We start from the raw sequence: 19,615 nt of genomic DNA, 5'->3' as shown, positions 1-19,615 counted from the left end.
AGTCTATGAAGGAGAGGAGGGGGCAGCTGGCACCTGGTGGTGCAAAGCCCTGACAAGAGGCTGAGAAGCAAACTCCACCACACTGGGCCCACGGGGTGGCAGAAGCAGCTTCTTGCAGACTCCGATAGGAATATGCAGGCCTGGGAGAGGGGTGATGTGGTGGGAAGGAAAGGCAAGATCAGGGTTGCTTAGAAGCAAGGAATGCTCCCCCAGACATGAGTGTCCTCCTTCTTGCAACTCAAGAGCCTAACATACCAAACCCTGGGACCAAGAGGGAGGACAAAGCTGGGACTCGGCCAAAGAGAGTCTCTGGATGTTGTTAGGAGCCACTTGCAGAAGGCATCTGTCACAACCCAAGGGTGTGATTTTGTGTGTGCTTCGGCACTGCTAAATTATTTCCCGCCACGAGGAGCTTTCTTTGCAGGGTGCATTTCTCAGTTGCAAAGAGAAAACCCCGGTGCAAAGGAGTTCCCACCACTCACATGCAAATTTGAGTCCCACTATTGGCTGTTTCTAAATTATTCCCACGTGGCAGCTAGCGATTGGCTTGCTAGCCGTATAAGAGGCTTGAGTGGTTTCTGCCCAAGTTGGAGGACTCCACAACCATCTGGTGGAGGAGAAGGAGGACTTCACGTCTCGTGAAGAACTCTAAGCGCCGCGGAGCCTATTGAACCCAGCGTGTGCCTTAAGAAGGCTATAGGGGCCTGAACAACCTCTAGCCTCTCCCCATCGCCGAAATGCTATCCCTCGACGAACCCCTTCCCTGCGCACTTGTGTGTGTGTATCCAGAGCTCTTTTCAAGTTATTAACGAGAGGCTCCAGTTTTCTGCGGGTCTTGGTAACAAGAGGCTCGAGTTTTTCTACGGGTCTTGGTCGAGCGAGTTTTGTAACTGCAACTTAAGCGAAGCTTTCCCTGCCTGCACTGCGATCATCTATGGTGTAAGTAAAATAATCTTTAATCAACCGCTACGCGTCTGTGCCTAATTCTAGTTCATCGTGCCTGCTTTCCTCGACCCATGTGTCAGGGCTGCTGGCCACAGCCCGCCGTGCGCCCCCGAAGGCCTCGGACTGCTCCCAGCCCTCACATGGCGACGAGGATGGGATCCGGGGAGAGCACGCTACAGCTAGATTAGTTAAGAACTGCCCTTGGCGCAGTGGAAAACGCCAAGTAGAAAACTTCATGGAACTGGAGGTGCATATCGCTTACCACCAGGCGGGCGGAACGGGCGAAAGGTTTATCAGCGGACGCCTTTCGCTGAAGGGAGAAGAGGGAGCTTCCAAAGACGGAGCCCCGAGAGAGAGGGAAGTGTATCTGCACCCAGCGGCATTCGGGTGCATAATGAATGATGAGCGGGTCCTGTTCAGGCCCCTCGACACTGTGTCCCTCGCCAGAGTCAACCCGGCAGGCGCAGTGAACCCGACCCTCACCCGGGAGTGTGCCCGTTGCCTAACATGTGCTCGGGAGAGTGAAGAGCCGGTGCCGATCGACCGGTTCGCCCCCTTTATGATGGCATCTAGATTAAGGGGTCATGAGCTTCCATCCGAGCTCCGCAAAGATCTGGAGATGGAGGAACGCGTGGTAGATGAGAGGGTGGCCCCAAGATACGACAAGGGGGGAGTACTGACTGCAACTTTTCGTACTATAACCGATCTAATGCAAAAGAATTTAAGTTTGAAAGCCCAGCTGCGTGTGGCCGTTCAAGCGGTCGAAAAAGCGGCTGCGAAAGAAAATCCTGAGACGCCACGCCAAGATGGCGCCGAGCAAAAGGGAGACCGCGTGGAAGAACCAGAAGAGAAGTGTGGAGCGTCGGAGGAACCCGCGAGAGTTCGGTCGGCGACCCCGCCCACCGACGCAATGCTGTTTCTGGCGACCACGCCCACCGACGCAGCGTCGCTTCCGGCGACCCCGCCTTCTTGTCGACGGAAGGGAGACTCGAGCGGAGGAGTGCATCCGCCCCTCCTGCCTGAAGTAATAACAGCAGCAATGACTCCCGCAGCAGCAGTTCAACCCGTAACAACAACTAACCAAGTTGCTACTGCTTACTATGCTCGCACCAGAACTGAATTACAGGATTTATGCAGAGAATCAAGAATCCAACCTGAAGAAACTCTAGCTGTGTGGTTGGGACATTTGGTCGTGGAACTTGGATCCGACCTGCTGAACCAGGAAGAAGCAAGCTTCTTAGTCAGACAAGCTTCGTGGAGTAGAGGACATGTCACTGACATCGACATGGTGGCGTTTAACGTTCACTGGCCTATTCCACTGCCAGAGCTTGTTGCAGGACTGATCGGTCACAAGACCCACGCATGGCATGATGGACGGCCAGAACATACCGGCGCAGAGCAACTCATGCTAGCGATTATCGGAGTCTCGTACTGTGCCTGGAACCCCTGAGCATGTGCGCTGGGACTGACATCACTCCAGCGAATAAGACCATGGCCTCACCATCATCTATGAAATCCTGGAACCGTTCCAGTAACCATTCACAGCATAGACAGTTGTCTTGAGGTTTATGGGCAAAAGAACATCGTTGTCCTCCGGATTCTGCTTAACCCAATGGTAAACTAACCCGTGAGTAATCTTCTGCGTCAGTTGTCACGACTGCGTATCCTGATGGAGCCACGAATATCTAGTGATCGGGAACGTCGACACCCGACCGAGGCTCAAGGTGCAAGACACCGTGAATCCGATCTTCCACCGTTCCCACAGAGAACACCAGAGGAGCGATACATGTTTGGATTTCTCCTACAGCATTCTGGACTCAATAAGCGACAACTTCGGATTTTAAGGGATGCAGGCCAACGGCAACTGGCCTATGAGTTAGGTTTCCATTATCTAGAAGAGCTAGACGACGACTCCTCAACAATTTCATCTAGTTGAGTGTACAAGAGACGGCTGTCCAGAATAGCAAACACCTGTATTATATGTTTTAGAAACGATAGTTTGGTTCCATGGTTTTAGACTTCAGGAAGGCCTTCGATACGGTATCCCACCCCATACTGGTGAACAAGTTAAGAGGCTGTGACTTCGATGACTATACAGTCCGGTGGGTGGCGAATTGGCTGAAGGGTCGCACCCAGAGAGTCGTGGTGTATGGGTCAGTTTCGACCTGGAAGGGTGTGGGCAGTGGGGTCCCGCAGGGTTCGGTCCTTGGACCAATACTCTTTAATGTCTTCATCAGTGACTTGGACGAGGGAGTCAAATGTACTCTGTCCAAGTCTGCAGATGACACAAAGCTATGGGGAGATGTAGACATGCCGGAGGGCAGGGAACAGCTGCAAGCAGATCTGGACAGGTTGGACAAGTGGGCAGAAAACAAGAGGATGCAGTTCAACAAGGAGAAATGCAAAGTGCTGCACCTAGGGAGGAAAAATGTCCAGCACACCTACAGCCTAGGGAATGACCTGCTGGGTGGCACGGAAGTGGAAAGGGATCTCGGAGTCCTAGTGGACTCCAAGATGAACATGAGCCGGCAGTGTGACGAAGCCATCAAAAAAGCCAATGGCACTTTATCGTGCATCAGCAGATGCATGACGAATAGGTCCAAGGAGGTGATACTTCCCCTCTATCGGGCGCTGGTCAGACCGCAGTTGGAGTACTGCGTGCAATTCTGGGTGCCGCAATTCAAGAGGGATGCGGATAACCTGGAGAGGGTCCAGAGAAGGGCCACTCGTATGGTCAAGGGCCTGCAGACCAAGCCCTACGAGGAGAGACTACAGAACCTGGACCTTTTCAGCCTCCGCAAGAGAAGGTTGAGAGGCGACCTTGTGGCTGCCTTTAAGTTCATCACGGGGGCACAGAAGGGAATTGGTGAGTATTTATTCACCAAGGCGCCCCCGGGGGTTACAAGAAATAATGGCCACAAGCTAGCAGAGAGCAGATTTAGATTGGACATTAGGAAAAACTTCTTCACAGTTCGAGTGGCCAGGGTCTGGAACGGGCTCCCAAGGGAGGTGGTGCTCTCCCCTACCCTGGGGGTCTTCAAGAGGAGGTTAGATGAGTATCTAGCTGGGGTCATCTAGACCCAGCACTCTTTCCTGCTTATGCAGGGGGTCAGACTCGATGATCTATTGAGGTCCCTTCCGACCCTAACATCTATGAATCTATGGAAACTTTGTAAATATTTTTGATATACATTAACTTATTTTCTGAGAGTTTTGTTCTCAGATCCGGAATTCAGAGTGCGTGGCGGAGTGAAGCCCCAAGAAGGATAACATCATCGGAAGAAGTGAGGGCTTGACGCGCGACTTTGCCGTGACGCCCACTGAAGCCCTGATCGTGCAGTTTTTTGTTATGAATTTGATTATGTGTATATGTATTTGTGCTGGTTATGATTTGATTTGATCCCCGGAGGACGAACTTCTTATGTTGGCTAATTTTGTGTTTACTCGTTTGGTTCAACGACCCGTGGTAAGAGCTCTCGATAACCCGAGTAATGAGGGTATAGCATAATTCAGCTGTGCCTTCAGCAAGGGGGGATGTCGCAACCCAAGGGTGTGATTTTGTGCGCGCTTCGGCACTGCTAAATTATTTCCCGCCACGAGGAGCTTTCTTTGCAGGGTGCATTTCTCAGTTGCAAAGAGAAAACCCCAGTGCAAAGGAGTTCCTGCCACCCACATGCAAATCTGAGTCCCACTATTGGCTGTTTCTAAATTATTCCCACGTGGCAGCTAGCGATTGGCTTGCTAGCCGTATAAGAGGCTTGAGTGGTTTCCGCCCAAGTTGGAGGACTCCACAACCATCTCGTGGAGGAGAAGGAGGACTTCACATCTCGTGAAGAACTCTAAGCGCTGCGGAGCCTATCGAACCCAGCGTGTGCCTTAAGAAGGCTATAGGGGCCTGATCAACCTCTAGCCTCTCCCGTCGCCAAAACGCTATCCCTCGACGAACCCCTTCCCTGCGCGCTTTTGTGTGTGTATCCAGAACTCTTTCCGAGTTATTAACAAGAGGCTCCAGTTTTCTGCAGGTCTTGGTAACAAGAGGCTCAAGTTTTTCTACGGGTCTTGGTCGAGTGAGTTTTATAACTGAAACTTAAGCGAAGCTTTTCCTGCCTGCACTGCGACCATCTACGGTGTAAGTAAAATAATCTTTAATCAACTGCTACGCGTCTGTGCCTAATTCTAGTTCGTTGTGCCTGCTTTCCCCAACCCATGTGTCAGGGCTGCTGGCAACAGCCTACCGCGCGCCCCCGAAGGCCTCGGACTGCTCCGGGCCCACACAGCATCCTATTGTGAAGGTAATTCTTCTCCCCCTGGGAGCACTGGCTGCTTTTAGAGTAAGATGGGGATGCCACAGGCTCCAAGGCTGATGTGAAGATCATCTCTTCACAGGTTCCCCGACCATCAGGGCTGCCCTCTGCCTGTGGTGTTTCCATTTAACCGCTGCCCCTCAGCAAACCTGGGAGGTCAGCCTCTCTGTTGTTTGGGTTCTGCATTGCCCTAGAAAAGCTGAATGAAAGGTCAATTGTTGCTGCGCTGCACCAACGTGAGAATGCTTCCCTGTATGTAGACACAGGTGAGTGCTGCGCAGGTATACATCCCCAAACCCTTCTTGCTGGCAGAATTATGGACGCACACAGATAGGGATGCACTGGTGCAAGGCCAGTTTGGAGGAGCAGAGGAAGCATTTCCTACCACTCCGACCACGGATGTGGTTTCTTGTCTCTGTGAATGAGCTGGTGCTGGGTCAGGTGGGAGGATCAGATGAAGCTCTTCCCACACTCCAGGCACTGATGTGGCTTCTGCCCTGTGTGGATACGCCGGTGCCAAGCCAGGCTGGAGGAATGAGTGAAGCTCTTCCCACACTCTGAGCACAGATGTGGCTTCTGCTCGGTGTGGATGAGCTGGTGCTGGGTCAAGCTGGAGAAGCAGGTGAAGGTCTTCCCACACTCTGAGCATAGATGTAGCTTGTCCCGTGTGGATATGCTGGGGCCGAGCCAGACTGGAGGAATGAGTGAAGCTCTTGCCGCACTCCGAGCACTGATGTGGCTTCTCCCCTGTGTGGATACGCTGGTGCCAAGCCAGGCCAGATGAGTAAGTGAAGCTCTTCCCACACTCTGAGCACAGATGTGGCTTATCCCCTGTGTGGGTACGCTTGTGCTGAGCCAGCCTGGAGGAATGAGTGAAGCTCTTGCCGCACTCTGAGCACTGATGTGGCTTCTCCCCTGTGTGGATCAGCTGTTGCTGAGCCAAGTAGCAGGATCGAGTGAAGATCTTCCCACACTCTGAGCATTGATGTAGCTTGTCCCTTGTGTGGATACACTGGTGGTGAGCCAAGCTGGAGGAGTGTGCGAAGCTCTTCCCACACTCCAAGCACTGATGTGGCTCCTCCTTTGTGTGGATGCGCTGGTGCTGAGCCAGGCTGGAGGAATGAGTGAAGCTCTTCCCACACTATGAGCACTGATGTGGCTTCTCCCCTGTGTGGATACGCTGGTGCTGAGCCAGGCCAGAGGATCGGGTGAAGCTCTTCCCACAGTCTGAGCACAGATACGGCTTCTCCCCTGTGTGGATTCGCTGATGCTGAGCCAGGCCGGAGGATCTGGTGAAGCTCTTCCCACAGTCTGAGCACAGATACGGCTTCTCCCCTGTGTGGATTTGCTGATGCTGAGCCAGGCTGGAGGACTGAGTGAAGCTCTTGCCACAATCTAAGCACTGATGTGGTTTCTCCCCTGTGTGGATACGCTGATGCCGAGCCAGGTGGGAGAAGTGAGTGAAGCTCTTCCCACACTCCAAGCACTGATGTAGTTTCTCCCCTGTGTGGATACGCTGGTGCTGAGCCAGGTTGGCGGACTGGGTGTAGCTCTTCCCACACTCTGAGCACTGATGTGGCTTCTCCCTCGCATGCATGCAGCAGTGCCTGACAAGGCTGGAGGAATGTCTAAACCTCTTCACATGCTTGAAGAAGCGGTGTGGCACCTCCCCCATCTGTATACACTGGTGCTGGGACAGGTCTTGCCAGCAGGTGAAGTTCTTCTTGCACTCAGTGCAGCGGTGTGTCTTCTTGCCCAGGTGGATGTACTGGTGCTGAGACAGGAAGAAGAAATGGGTGAAGGCCTCACCACACTTGACACAGCAGTGCTAATGCTTCCCCCTCTGTACACGTAGGTACTTGACCAGGTCTGTGGGGTGCACAAAGCTTTTTCCCCATTTGGTGACACAGTGGGGGAGTTGTCCAAAATGGGTCTGAGAGTGAACAGTCAGGGTGGAGAAGCAGGAGAAGCTCTTCCCCTACTTGGTGCATATGTGGGGCTTCTTCCTAGTGTAGCCTTATCTGGGGAGGAGCCAGGAGTGATGGGCACTTAAAGGCTTTCCTAACTTTCAAGCAGGAGTGGGCTCTGCCCTAGTGCTTGGTAGTGAGCTCCTGCTTCCCTCCAAGGCCCTTCCCAATGCCTTGGCTGGGATGCAGTGCATCTTTCCAGCGGTTCTTTAGGTCTCTCAGCTCCACAAATTGTTCCCTGCACCCAGGGCTCTGTCTAGGCTCTGCCCGTTCTCCACTCTCATGTTCAACTGAAGATGGTACCTGGTTCATTGCTCCGTTCTCCAACTTTTGGGGCCTCCCTTGACTCTTGTGCCATGGCTGCTTCTCAGGTCTCAGGGAGTCCATCTTGCCCAAACTCCCTAGGGAAGTTCGTGCTGGCTCCAGGGCTGCAGGCCATCCCAGAGGAGTCTTCTCCTCAGCTGTGCTCAGCAGCCAAGCACCTGCTGCACGGGGAAGAGAAACACCAGATTAGTGCCCACCCTGTTGGCAAAGAGGAAACACTGCTATTCCTTCTGCTGAGTATCAGAGCAAATGAGATGGGTATCAGAGCAAGACTGGACATTGGCACTTGTGTTCCCTCAAGAAAACAAGATCTTTCTCCCCAAACCCCAAGTGCTGGGGGTGAGGGCTAATGTTCCCTACTTGGTGGGGTTCAGAGCAGGACTCTCAATAGTTTCTGGTGCAGCTGTCAGCACCCATCACCTCAGGCCCTGCTGGGAGAAGCACATGTGGGACATGTGCGGTAAGACACTATCTGAATGGTTTCATGCTCTAAAGGGCTGAGGAGGATGGGAGGACTTGGAGCTGCACGTCTCTCTTCTGAAAGGAGCAGAGCTGTACTTCCTGCCTGCTTCCAGGGCCAGGTCTGGTGCAGGGAATGAGTCCATGGAGCTTTCCCTCTGCTGACACGTCCCAGGAGGGTCCATGTCACAGGAGTCTGCACTGGGTTCAAGGCCTCGGTATGAACCCGAACCTGGACTCTCTGCTGAGTCTCAGCTTCATAACACTCAAGGCCCCAGAGAGGAAACAGGAAGGGGCAATACTGGTGCAAAACACGCGGGATATCAACATGAAAATACATGAAAGCTTCTGAATCCCACTCGTGCCATGGAGACCTTTAATGCAGCCTGAGACCATGATGAAACACTTCCTGGGTTCCAGGTCAACCTGACCAGGGGAAACCAGGGAAAGCATCAGCTTCTTTCTTGTTCTACAGTAACAGCTACACAGAGCCTCTGCATACCATGCTGATTTCCTTGGGGGACCAGAAATCCCATCATGCCATGGGACAGCCTGTTACAGAGGTATGGCTACCTTGGGCTGGGGAATGAACTTTTACATTGCTGTGTGAAGATGGAAATAGAAGAACACGGTATCCCAGGGAAACCAGATTTGGGCCAATAAATCAAGACAGCAAACCTGATCGTCCTCTGACATCTGTCATCAGAGGGAGAAGGGAACTTGTCTCCACATCCTTGGATTTCAGCAACTGGGAACAACACGTGTCTAGACACAATGCAGCATAACATACTGTATTTGATATCAGCACCCTGCATGGCAGCACAGAGCAGGTCTGCACTTTCCAGGTCCCCCCGGCATGCTTGGCAGGAGCATTACTTACAGCAGCATCGGGTGGACAGGACAGCACAACTCACCTGACAGCGGGTCCTCGAACCTTGAGATTTCCCGACCGTCCTCATCAGAGACCCAGAGCTCCACTTGTCCTTGCTGGATGCTGCAGATCAAGTCAGGTGTGGGACCTTGATATCCTGTTTAGGGCAGTGGTTAAAGGTTAGTGACTGCGTACCACATGAAGAATAACTAACAGAGTCATCAGGGATAGGCATGAAGATGCACTGATACCCGACGTAGGAGGGAGCAGAAAGATAAAGCTTTTACCGTTTGCAAAGTACCAAAAAGAAGAGACATTGGACACACTTGTGGATGGATAACATTTGTCAAGCCAACTTGAGAGCACAGGTCTTAATGTAAACACAGCAAAGCCAGAGTCTCTGGTGTACGAGGATGAAGATAGCAGGGAGGAATGGAGACAGAAACTTCCAGTGACCCCTTGCTAGGAGTACCAGGGTTACATCAAGTGTGCATGTCACTACAGGAAGAGTGGAGGAAATGCATTATCCATGTGCTGTAGCATGAGTGGCCGAGAAGACTTCCATCAACTTCTGCTGGGTCATAACCAAAGGAGGAGAAAAGGGGATTTAGATACCCCGGAACTGAGCACGCTGGGATTGCTAAATGTGTTTGGAGAGGACAAGCTAGGCAAAAGAGGGAGGAAATCAGAAAAATCTTCCCCAAGGAAAAGCTCTTTGTGCATTCAAGTACAACGAACTGGACATGATATGAACTCGCTGAGAAGGGAAAGCAGATCATGTTGTCAAGAAACTGCTGCACATGGAAGCACCAGGAGTTACAAGACTGGGGAAGACAAAAGTGAAGGCGGACTGATGAAATGAAGGAGGATCTATCAGTACGAAATGTGAGACAGGTCTGATCAACAACCAAGTAGTGGGGAGAAACATTTACACCACCAGCCAAAAGTGCTCGAGGGTAAGAGTGTTGAAACACAGGAAGCAGACTATGAAACTCCAGAGGTCACATAGAAATACAGGAAGTCAGGGTTGGAAGGGACCTCAGGGGGTCACATCTAGTCCAAACCCCTGCTCAAAGCAGGACCAGCCCCAACTAGATCATCCCAGCCAAAGCTTTTAGCCGGGTCCTGAAACCCTCCAAGGCTGGAGCTTCCACCACCTCTCTGGGTAACCCGTTCCGGTGTTTTACTACCCTCCTAGTGAGAACCTTCTTCTAACATCAAACCTAAACTTCCCAGGATGCGACCTGAGACGGCTGCTCCTTGTCCTGTCATCTGCCACCACTGAGAACAGTCTGGCTCCATTCCCTTTCGACCCTCCCTTCAGGTAGTTGAAGGCTACTATCAAGTCCCCTCTCCGTGTCCTCTTCTGGAGTCCCCCATGGTTCATCCTTGTCTGCCACACAAAAGACCTGGGTTCAACTTCCAGACACTTATACAAATACAGCCAGGGAGGCACGAAACGTCTCAGTGGCCTAAAGGGGGTGGAAGGTCTGGGCAGCCTCCGCTCCTCCAAACAACTCCTGCCTGGGCACATGCATCGAGGGCCTGGGTGACCTCTCATGCATACACCGTGATCTGGAAAGATCAATGGTTGCCAAGCAGTCTCCTCTTCTCTAGGCTAAGTAAGTCCTGTTCCCTCAGTCTTTCCTCACAGGTCATGTCCCCCGGCCCCTTGACATTTTTACTGTCTATCACTCGACTCTCCCGTTTGTCCATACCCAAAGGCCCAAAACTGAACACAGGACTCCATGTGGCCTCACCAGTGCTGAATAGAGGGGAGGAATCACTTTCCTTGACCTGCTGACAACACACGCACCCATGCAGCCCAGGACGCCGTTAGATTTCTTGGCAAGGGCACACTGCTGGCTCATTTTCAGCTGATTGTCCACTGTAACCCCCAGGCCCTCTTATGCAGAGCTGCTGCCCTGCCGGACACCCCCTGCTAAGCCAAGCTGGTCTTCTGCCATGCTTGTTAACCTTCCTGCACTCTCGGTAAGGCTTCTGTCAAGTACTCCAGAGAGAAGCAAGAACCAGAGCTTTACCCAGGGAAACGAGGGCTTGGAAATTCTTCAGCATCTGGTCCCGGTAAAGCACCTTGTCGTCATCATCCAGCAGCTCCCACTCCTTCCGTGTGAAATACACGGCCACGTCCTCAAACACCTCCTGGAGCTGCAGGCACAAGCGTTACACCATCAGTGTCTCCTCTTCTACCTGCTTCCAGCCCCCACAGCCCTGACTGGGATCACTCTGTACTGTAACTAGTGGCAGGCTTCGCCATGACAGGCAGGGATGCAAAATTCCCCATTAGTCAGCTGACCCGTGACATGGATGTAGCTGTGGACACAGGAGTTCAGGTGTCGGCTTTAGCCCAGCTCCGTACTTTGTGTTTGCTCGGCCCCTGGAGGCAGCCTGGGCACCACTTCCAGTGTCAGGGAGGCGCGGCTCCATGCGCCCTGACCAGGCCTTCCCATGCCAGCACCCCTGGCTCCCTGCACTTGGGAGGGAGCTCCTGCTAATGCAGCTTGGTGTGTTTGCAGCCTCCATCACCACAGGATTGATGCTCTTCAGGGCTCGCCGCTCTCCACAGTCTTTATACCACCTCTGGCTCCTCCTGCCCTCTGCCCCACCTATGCTCTCACCCCAAGCTGAACTGGGTGCCCTGCTCACCTCCAAGCTCTCCCCCTGCTCTGGAGGCCTGCCCTGCCCCCTCTGCACTTGGCCCGGCTCAGGTGTCAGGGAGCTCCTCTCCTCCAGTCTCCCTGGGGAAGTCCTCTGCAGATCCAGAATTACAGGCCCCTCCTCGGGAGGCTGCTGCTCCGCTCTGCTCAGGGTGCCAGCACCTGCGGGTGGGAAGAGTGCGCACAGGTTAGCCCTGGTGCTGCTGGCATGGGGAAAGTCCTGCTCATCTCCTGGACTGGCCTGGGACTAAGCATGGTGGAGGCTTCAGTGTGAGAGAGGAGGAGGAGGAGAAGGAAGACTCAAGGTCGCACAGCTCTTGCTAACAGACCTCCACGGGCATGAGGCTGGAGATGAACTTCAGGAACTCTGTGCCAGCGTGGGGTGGTGATCACACCATGTCAGAGCCTGCAGGGACATCGCTCCCGGGGAGAGAAGCTCCAGGGATGTTGGGGGTTTATCAGTGTGCACATGTTAAGGGAGGGGGAGGGGAAATGCAAGGTCAGTCTTGTCCAGGGCGTGTGAAATGTTTCCAGGAGAACTGGGGGAACGAGAACCGCTGATCTGTTGGAGCACTGACCCCACCAAAACGTTGTGGCAGAGATTTCTCCACTGGGGGACGCTGCCTCCTGCTGCAGGAAAGGGTCGAGCCAGCGCTCCTTACCTGCTCCTGGGGAAGGGCCTCGTCTGGGCACCAGCCTGAGGAGCTGTGTCTGCTGACACCTCCCGGGTCCGCTTGGTGTCAAGGGAACCTGCAGCCTGGGTTAGCTGCGCCTGACCCAGCCGGGGGCCCCGGGGAGTCTCCTTTCCCCGACCCTCATTGCACAGAGGGTCAGGGGGCCGGGGCCGGGCCGGGGCACACTGACTCTTCAAACCTGAGTGACATCACCGGTTGTTACCATGGCAGCACGACAAGACCCGAGCAGGAGAAAGCCCCTGTGGTGTGTGCAGCGCCCAGCAGAGATCGGTGCCCCCAGCCTGGGAGCTGCCCACAGGGATGAGCTCTGTCCCAGCCCAGCCACCTCGGTACCGGTCTGGCAGCCGAGTCACGGGCGGGGCAGACACGCCGCCTCCACCCCGTGCGCAGCACACACGCGGGCACCAGACCCCCGAGGAGGCCTCCGTCCTGGACCTCACCTGGCTCCCGGGGGGGCGGGGGCTGCTCTCCGGGCACACGGCGGGGCTCGCCCCCCGGCCCTGCCCTTGCCCTCCGTGCCCGCTCCTCCGCCGGCCTGGCCATTCCCCGCTCCGCCCGCCGGGCCGCCCCCTCCCCCCGCTCCCGCCCGGACCGCGCCGGACTGCAAACCCCGCCCCCCCGTTGTGACGCCACGTGACGTCGCGGTGCTCCCCCGCCCGCCCGGCCCGCGTTAACCCGCTCGTGGCCGCAGGCGGGAAATGGGCGGCGCCAGACGGACCGGGGCTCCCCACGTGTGCCCCCGCCCCCCAGCACCGCACCCCGGGGAGCCACTTGTGCGCGGGACCGCCATTCCTGGCAACACACCTGTGTCCCCAGCACGAAGCCCCCCCCTCCCCGCGGGAACCCATGTGCCTTCCCGCTCTCCAACACCCCCACCCCGGGGATCCTGTGTCCCTCCAGCCCTTCAACACCCCCACCCCGGGCAGCCCACGTGTCCCCCGCCCTCCAGCACCCCTACCCTGGGAACCCACGTGTCACCTGCCCTGCAAGACCCCCACCCCGGGCAACCAATGTGTCCTGCGCCCTCCAGGACCCCCACCCCTGGGATCCCATATTTCCCCTTCCCGCCCTGTCCCCCAATCCCGGGGTGCCCCTAGCCTGCACAGCCCCCTCGCAGGCACCCTGGGGGTCCGGCTGGGCTGCGCTCGCCTGCCCTTCGTGGAGCTCCTCCGAGAGCAGGCGCATGGGCTCGGCCCTGGCCCGTGCGGGCCGTGGAGGGGGGACACGGGTCAGCGGGGCTGTGCCCCCCCGGTGATCCCTCCCCGTGACCTTTCAGTGGTCGAGGTATGCAATGTCAACCTGCTCTCTCCTGTCCAGGTGGGCAGTGTCCGAGGCGTAGAAGGAGATGCGGTTGGTAAGGCAAGACCTGCCCACAACAAAGCCTGTCGATCCAATCTTCCCTTTTGCAAGCATACCGCACATAGACTCCTTGATGACCTTTTTTTAGGATTTTCCCTAGGATGAAAGTTAGGCTGATTGGCCTGTTGTCACCCAGGTCCTCCCTCCTTGTGGATGGGCACAACATTGGCCCACTTCCAGTCCTCGGGGACTTCTCCCAAGTGCCACGACTTATGGAAGAGGTTCTCCAGGGGCTCCGCCGTGACTTCCACCAGCTTCTTCAGCACTCTCGGATGAAGATCATCCGGTCCCGCTGACTTGCATAGGTCTAATTTTATTAATTGGTCCTACACCGATTCTATGGCAATAGTCGGAAGGCGATTATTCCTGCCGTGTTCATCCTGTACTCTACCTGGCGTGGTTTTCCTCTACGTCCGATGAAAGACTGAGGCGAAGTAGTCATTCAGGAGTTCAACTTTGTCCTGGGTGATGGTCGTTGAGCAATGGCCCCACACTCCCATTTACTTTCCTCCTGTTCCCTATGTACCTAAAGAAGGACTTCTTGTTGTTCTTGACCCCCGTTCCCGCCATGCATGTCAATTGGCCTAGGAAAGAAAACATGCCATGCATGCAGACATCTTTTCAAATCTTTATTGCAAAAATGTGGTGCACATACATGATTTTTTTTAATCAAAGACAGAATAATTAAAACACAAAATAATAAATGAAATTTTTTTTTAAATTGGAAAATAGACAAAAAGAAAAAGAATGGGGATTTTCCTCCCCAGCACCTATACAACATTGTTTATTTACACTATCCCTACAATACCCATATACCTATACGGTATCGGTACACTGCCTATACACTATCTATACAATACCTATACACTATGTATACAATATCTATGCAGAGTTTAAATATATATACTCACTCTTTTCTATATATAATTACTACACTATTTAACAAACTTGCTTCTCCTGGTGGGTGGATCCTTGATGATTTTTTTCCTTACTGATCCTTCTCGATTTCAAATCTGGAAAGTCTTCTGCAGCGAGGGGAAGAAAGAAGAGGATGATGTTTTGGACCACAGTCATAGACACCACCCTCTTGCCCCAAACACTCCCTGCCCCCCGCACAAGGTCCGTGGGACATTTCTGATATTACCTATATGTCACCCGGGATGCTGCATATGCTGGAGGTCAGGTCTGGCATGCAGCGTCTGCCTGCGCTATTGCTCATATTTCTGAAATGAATGGCATTAGTCAATTATTAGAAATACTGAAGTGTTAAGAAAAGGTGCCACACGCCAAACACAAGTCCAGCAAGTTGCAGACGTACTATGCGCTGGCAGCAGTGGTGCTGCTGTGCTCATCGGCAGTGGTGAACACCGTGGCGGGCGCAGCAGGCAGGGGGTGCTGTGGGTGGGGGGGACATACAGGACTAGGGGTGGTGGTACCACTAGCAGAGGGTAGTAGCAAAAAACAGGGGTTGGTTGCTCCTCCATTCCTTTTTCTCTTTTATTTCTTTACCTGTATTCTCTACTACCAAAGTAACTTTACCACCTGTGCCCCGGGCACGGTGCCCTCTGGCTGCCTGCAGGCAGCAAATACCAGCGCCACCTACTGGCCAGAGGCCTGAGCTACAGACAGACATAGCAACACTGCCCCCTGGTGGCAAAAGGAAGTAGCTACAAGTCTTTGAGTCGCTTAGTGTTCGCACGCCACGAATCCCTAGATAGGGCGACGCAAGCTGTAGCGATGCAAAATAAAACATGTTCGGACAGCTTGAGTTGAAAACGCACTGGAAAGACTTCTGAAGTGGCGGGAAACCCAGCTCATGGAAACACAAATGCAGTTGCAGCAACATAAACAGGAAATCTCGTGACGTGTACAAGCAGCTTTCTAGACTAATTGAGGTACATGCATGGGTGGACCTTGGATTCGGAAAAGGGGGTGCAGACAGTGTGGGGCATTGTCACATATAACACACACACACACACACACACACAGAGATATATAAAATATATTTGCGCGGTGTGAAATTTCGCCGCCAGCTTTGTTTCAATGCTGTTTCAACCTGTTTCAAAGTCAAAACAGCAAAATCGAAACAGAACAGGTATAGTCAAAACAGCCTCAAAACAAAATGAGGCAAATCAAAACATTTCAATGTTCTGCCCATAGGCTATAATTGGGAGCCTTGAAAGGGCCTATAACTTTGTCATTTCTGGCCTGACTTGGATGAAACTTGCAGTAATGGTAGCCCATTTCAGAACTGAGGGCATGAAGCCTGCCATGTTTCAAGGATATAGGTGCAGGGAGTTCAGGGAAACTGTACCCCAAGTTCTTGAAAGCAAAACTCATGTCACGTGTATGTGTTACCCCACAGAGGGGTCAAAATTGCAGGCATGCTAGCCCATGCTGAGGCCACAAAGCCCGCCACGTTTCAAGGAGCTAGGTGCAAGGGTTTGGGGGAAACTGCACCTCAAGCTGCAGACAAGCAAAACTCATGACATGTGTGACCCTGTGTGTGTTAAGGTACAGCGGGGTGACAGCTGCAGGGATGGCAGCCCCTGCAGAGGCCACGAAGCCTGCCAGCTGTCGAGGAGATTGGTGCAGGGGTTCTGGGTTCTGGGGCCTGCACCCCTAGCTGATGACAGGCAAAACTTGTGACACGGGTGCTTGTGGGACTGTGTCTGTCCTGGGGCAGAGTGTGGGGGCAGGGGGGAACTAATGCAGGCCTGGGTGCTAGGCCCTGCTGAGGCCACAAAGCTTGACGGCTGTTAAGGAGGTAGGTGCGGGGGGCTCTGGGGCCTGGAAGAACAGGTTCAAAACCTAAGACTGAGGCTCCAGCCACTCATGGATTTCTAGATTGTAAGGCTGGATCTGATGACCTTCCAAGGTCCCCTCCAGCCTTACAATCTAGTCCTGGTTTGGTCAGGCCTCGACAAACCCCTTCCCTGCGCGCTTTTGTGTGTGTATCCAGAGCTCTTTCCGAGTTATTAACAAGAGGCTCCAGTTTTCTGCTGGTCTTGGTAACAAGAGGCTCGAGTTTTCCTACGGGTCTTGGTCGAGCGAGTTTTGTAACTGCAACTTTGTGGGGCTTGAGCAATAAGGAATTTGTCACCAAGCTGGTGGAGTAGTAGATATGCTGGAGGGTAGGGCAAGGATTCAGAGTGACCTCGACAAATTGGAGGATTGGGCCGGAAGAAATCTCATGAGGGTCAACAAGGACAAGGACTTAGGATGGAAGAATCCCATGCACCGGTGCAGGCTGGGGTGACTGGCTGGGCAGCAGCTCTGCAGAAAAGGACCTGAGGGTTACAGTGCACAAGAAGCTGAGATGAGCCAGCAGTGTGCCCTTGTTGGCAAGAAGGCTAACAGCATCCTGGGCTGCATGGGCGGGTCTGTTGCCAGTAGGTCATTTATGCCCCTCTATTCAGCACTGGTGAAGCTACATCTGGAGTACTGAGTTCAGTTTTGGACCCCCTGCTGCGGAAAGGACGTGGACATACTGGAGAGTCCAGCGGAGGGCAACAAAAATGGTAAGGTGGCTGGGGGACATCACTTATGAGGAGAGGCTGAGGGAACTGGGCATATTTTGTCTAGAGAAGAGAAGACTGGGGGGGATTTAATAGCAGCCTTCAACTACCTGAAGGGAGGTTTGAAAGAGAATGGATCTAGACTGTTCTCAGTGGACACAGACGATAGAACAAGGAGCAATGGTCTCGATTTGCAGGAAGGAAAGTTTAGGTTAAATGTTAGGAAGAATTTCTCTCACTACAAGAGTATTAAAACAGTGGAACAGGTTACCCAGAGAGGTTGTGCAATCTCCATCCTTGGCTGGGATAATCTAGTTGGAGATGGTGCTGCTTGGAGCAGGCAGTTGGACTAGATGACTTCCAGAGGTCCCTTCCACCCCTAATTTTCTACGACTGTATGAAGGAGAGGAGGGGGCAGCTGGCACCTGGTGGTGCAAAGCTCTGACAAGAGGCTGAGAAGCAAAATCCACCACACTGGGCTCATGGGGTGGCAGAAGCGGCTTCTTGCAGACTCCGATGGGAATATGCAGGCCTGCGAAAGGAGTGATGCTGTGGGAAGGAAAGGCAAGGTCAGGGCTGCTTAGAAGCAAGGAATGCTTCCCCAGACATCAGTGTCCTCCTTCCTGCAACTCAAGAGCCTAACATACCAAACCCTGGGACCAAGAGGGAGGGCAAAGCTGGGATTCGGAAAGAAAGTCACCGGATGTCATTTGGATCCAGTTAAGGAGAGCATCCTATTGTGAAGGCAATTCATCTCCCCCTGGGAGCACTGGCTGCTTTTAGAGTAAGATGGGGATAGCATAGGCTCCAAGGCTGATGTGAAGATCACAGGTTCCCCCAGCAACAGGGCTGCCCTCTGCCTGCGGTGTTTCCATTTAACCCCATCCCCTCAGCAAACCTGGGAGGTCAGCCTCTGTGTCCTTTGGGCTCTGCAGTGCCCTAGAAAGGTTGAATGAAAGGTGAATTGTTGCTGCACTGCACCAGCGTGAGACTGCTTGACTGCTTCCTTGTATGTAGACACTGGTGGGTGCTGAGCAGGTATACATCCCCAAAATCTTCCTGTATTGATGGCAGAATTATGGACACACCTGGATATGGATGCACTGGTGCAAGGCCAATTTGGAGGAGTAGAGGAAGCACTTTCCACACTCCTTGTGTTGCCCTGAGGGGTCAGGCCAACGCTCAGGATCTCAATATTGCACTGTTAGACAGGAGGGTGTCGTGTACAATTGCACTTATACAAACACACAAATCAATTAGGTGCATACACACACATACTACCAGCTCAGGCACATACACATTCAAACCAGCCTAGGCACATGCATACCTATTACCAATTCAAGCACATACTACACACCCCAAAAGTTAGACACAGATCACTAATTCGTATATCATGTACACAATGCCATATATATATATATATATATATGTGTGTGTGTGTGTGTATAGACACACACACACATATATACATATACACAATATCTATATATCTATATATATCATATATAGATATATATGAATACACATATATATGTGGATTCACTAATTTACACACATACTACCCACCTACACATACACACAGGTGAGTTCCTAAGTTGGGGGTTGTGATGTGTATTTATGTATGTGCTTGGTGTACTTGGGATACCTGGGGAAATGTTAAGGTAATAAAGTAGAAGTGTAGGGGGTTAAAGTTACCAGGACCAGGATTAGAACTGGTAGACTACAAGGGCCTGGGCTGAAGAACTGAGGCTCAGGGGTAACTTTAGGTTAATTGATCTTAATTGATTAAAAGACAAGGCCCAAAGCCTGCAGAACAAGGAAGCAATGCTGGCACAGAGGCTGGGACTGGAGCCAGAGCTATGGGGGAGCTGAAAAGGTAGGTGGGGAGAGGGAAAATGGGACTAAGGGAAAGTGTGGGTGTTAAAGAGGGGCTCTGGATGTGGGGAGCCAGAGGATGGCTCCGGGGCAGCTACAGAAGTTGCAGGAAGCGGCAGTAGGTGCTGGGAGCTGGAAAAAGGCTCCAGCTGCTGGAGAAAACTGCAGGACAGCCACGAGAAGCTGGGAAGCTGCAGGGGCCGGGGGAGATGACTACAGAAGGTGCGGGGGAAGCCTGAAAACAGAGAGATGGACAGCACAAAATCACAGGAAAAGCAGCAGGAGAGACTGAAAGGGGGCAGGGGCAATGGGAAAGCAGAGAAGGGCAGCAGAAAGTCGCAGGGAAAAGGCAGTAGGAATTGAGAGGAGACCAGGAAACTAGTGGAGAGGTGTGGGGGCTGAAGCTGAGAGAGAGAGAGGGAGAGAGAGAAAGAATAAGGCTGGCATTTAAGATAAGGAAGGTGTCATAACGCAATGATTTTTAGTGCCTCGGCACATTGGAATTTTCCCGCCACATGGAGCTTTCTTTGCACGGTGCATTTCTCAGCTGCAGAGAGAAAACCCCGGTGCAAAGAGTTCCCGCCACACGTATGCAAATTAGTGTCCCACTATTGGTCAAT

General features: G+C 53.1%; 1 protein-coding gene across 1 annotated transcript in view; it reads right to left on the bottom strand.

Annotated features, from left to right (window-relative positions):
- Positions 1-5,075: 5,075 nt before the first annotated feature.
- Positions 5,076-19,615, bottom strand: part of LOC106738978 (zinc finger protein 850) — a 32,204-nt gene continuing 17,664 nt past the window's right edge. Inside the window, 1 exon segment of the mRNA XM_059718980.1 lies at positions 5,076-6,856. Within this exon segment, the coding sequence (XP_059574963.1) occupies positions 5,461-6,856 (1,396 nt within the window). The 3' untranslated portion in view covers positions 5,076-5,460.

This window comes from Alligator mississippiensis, chromosome 15 (assembly GCF_030867095.1).
Source record: "Alligator mississippiensis isolate rAllMis1 chromosome 15, rAllMis1, whole genome shotgun sequence".
In the NCBI taxonomy this organism is placed as follows: Eukaryota; Metazoa; Chordata; order Crocodylia; family Alligatoridae; genus Alligator; species Alligator mississippiensis.
This window is presented reverse-complemented; position numbering and strand designations above follow the sequence as displayed.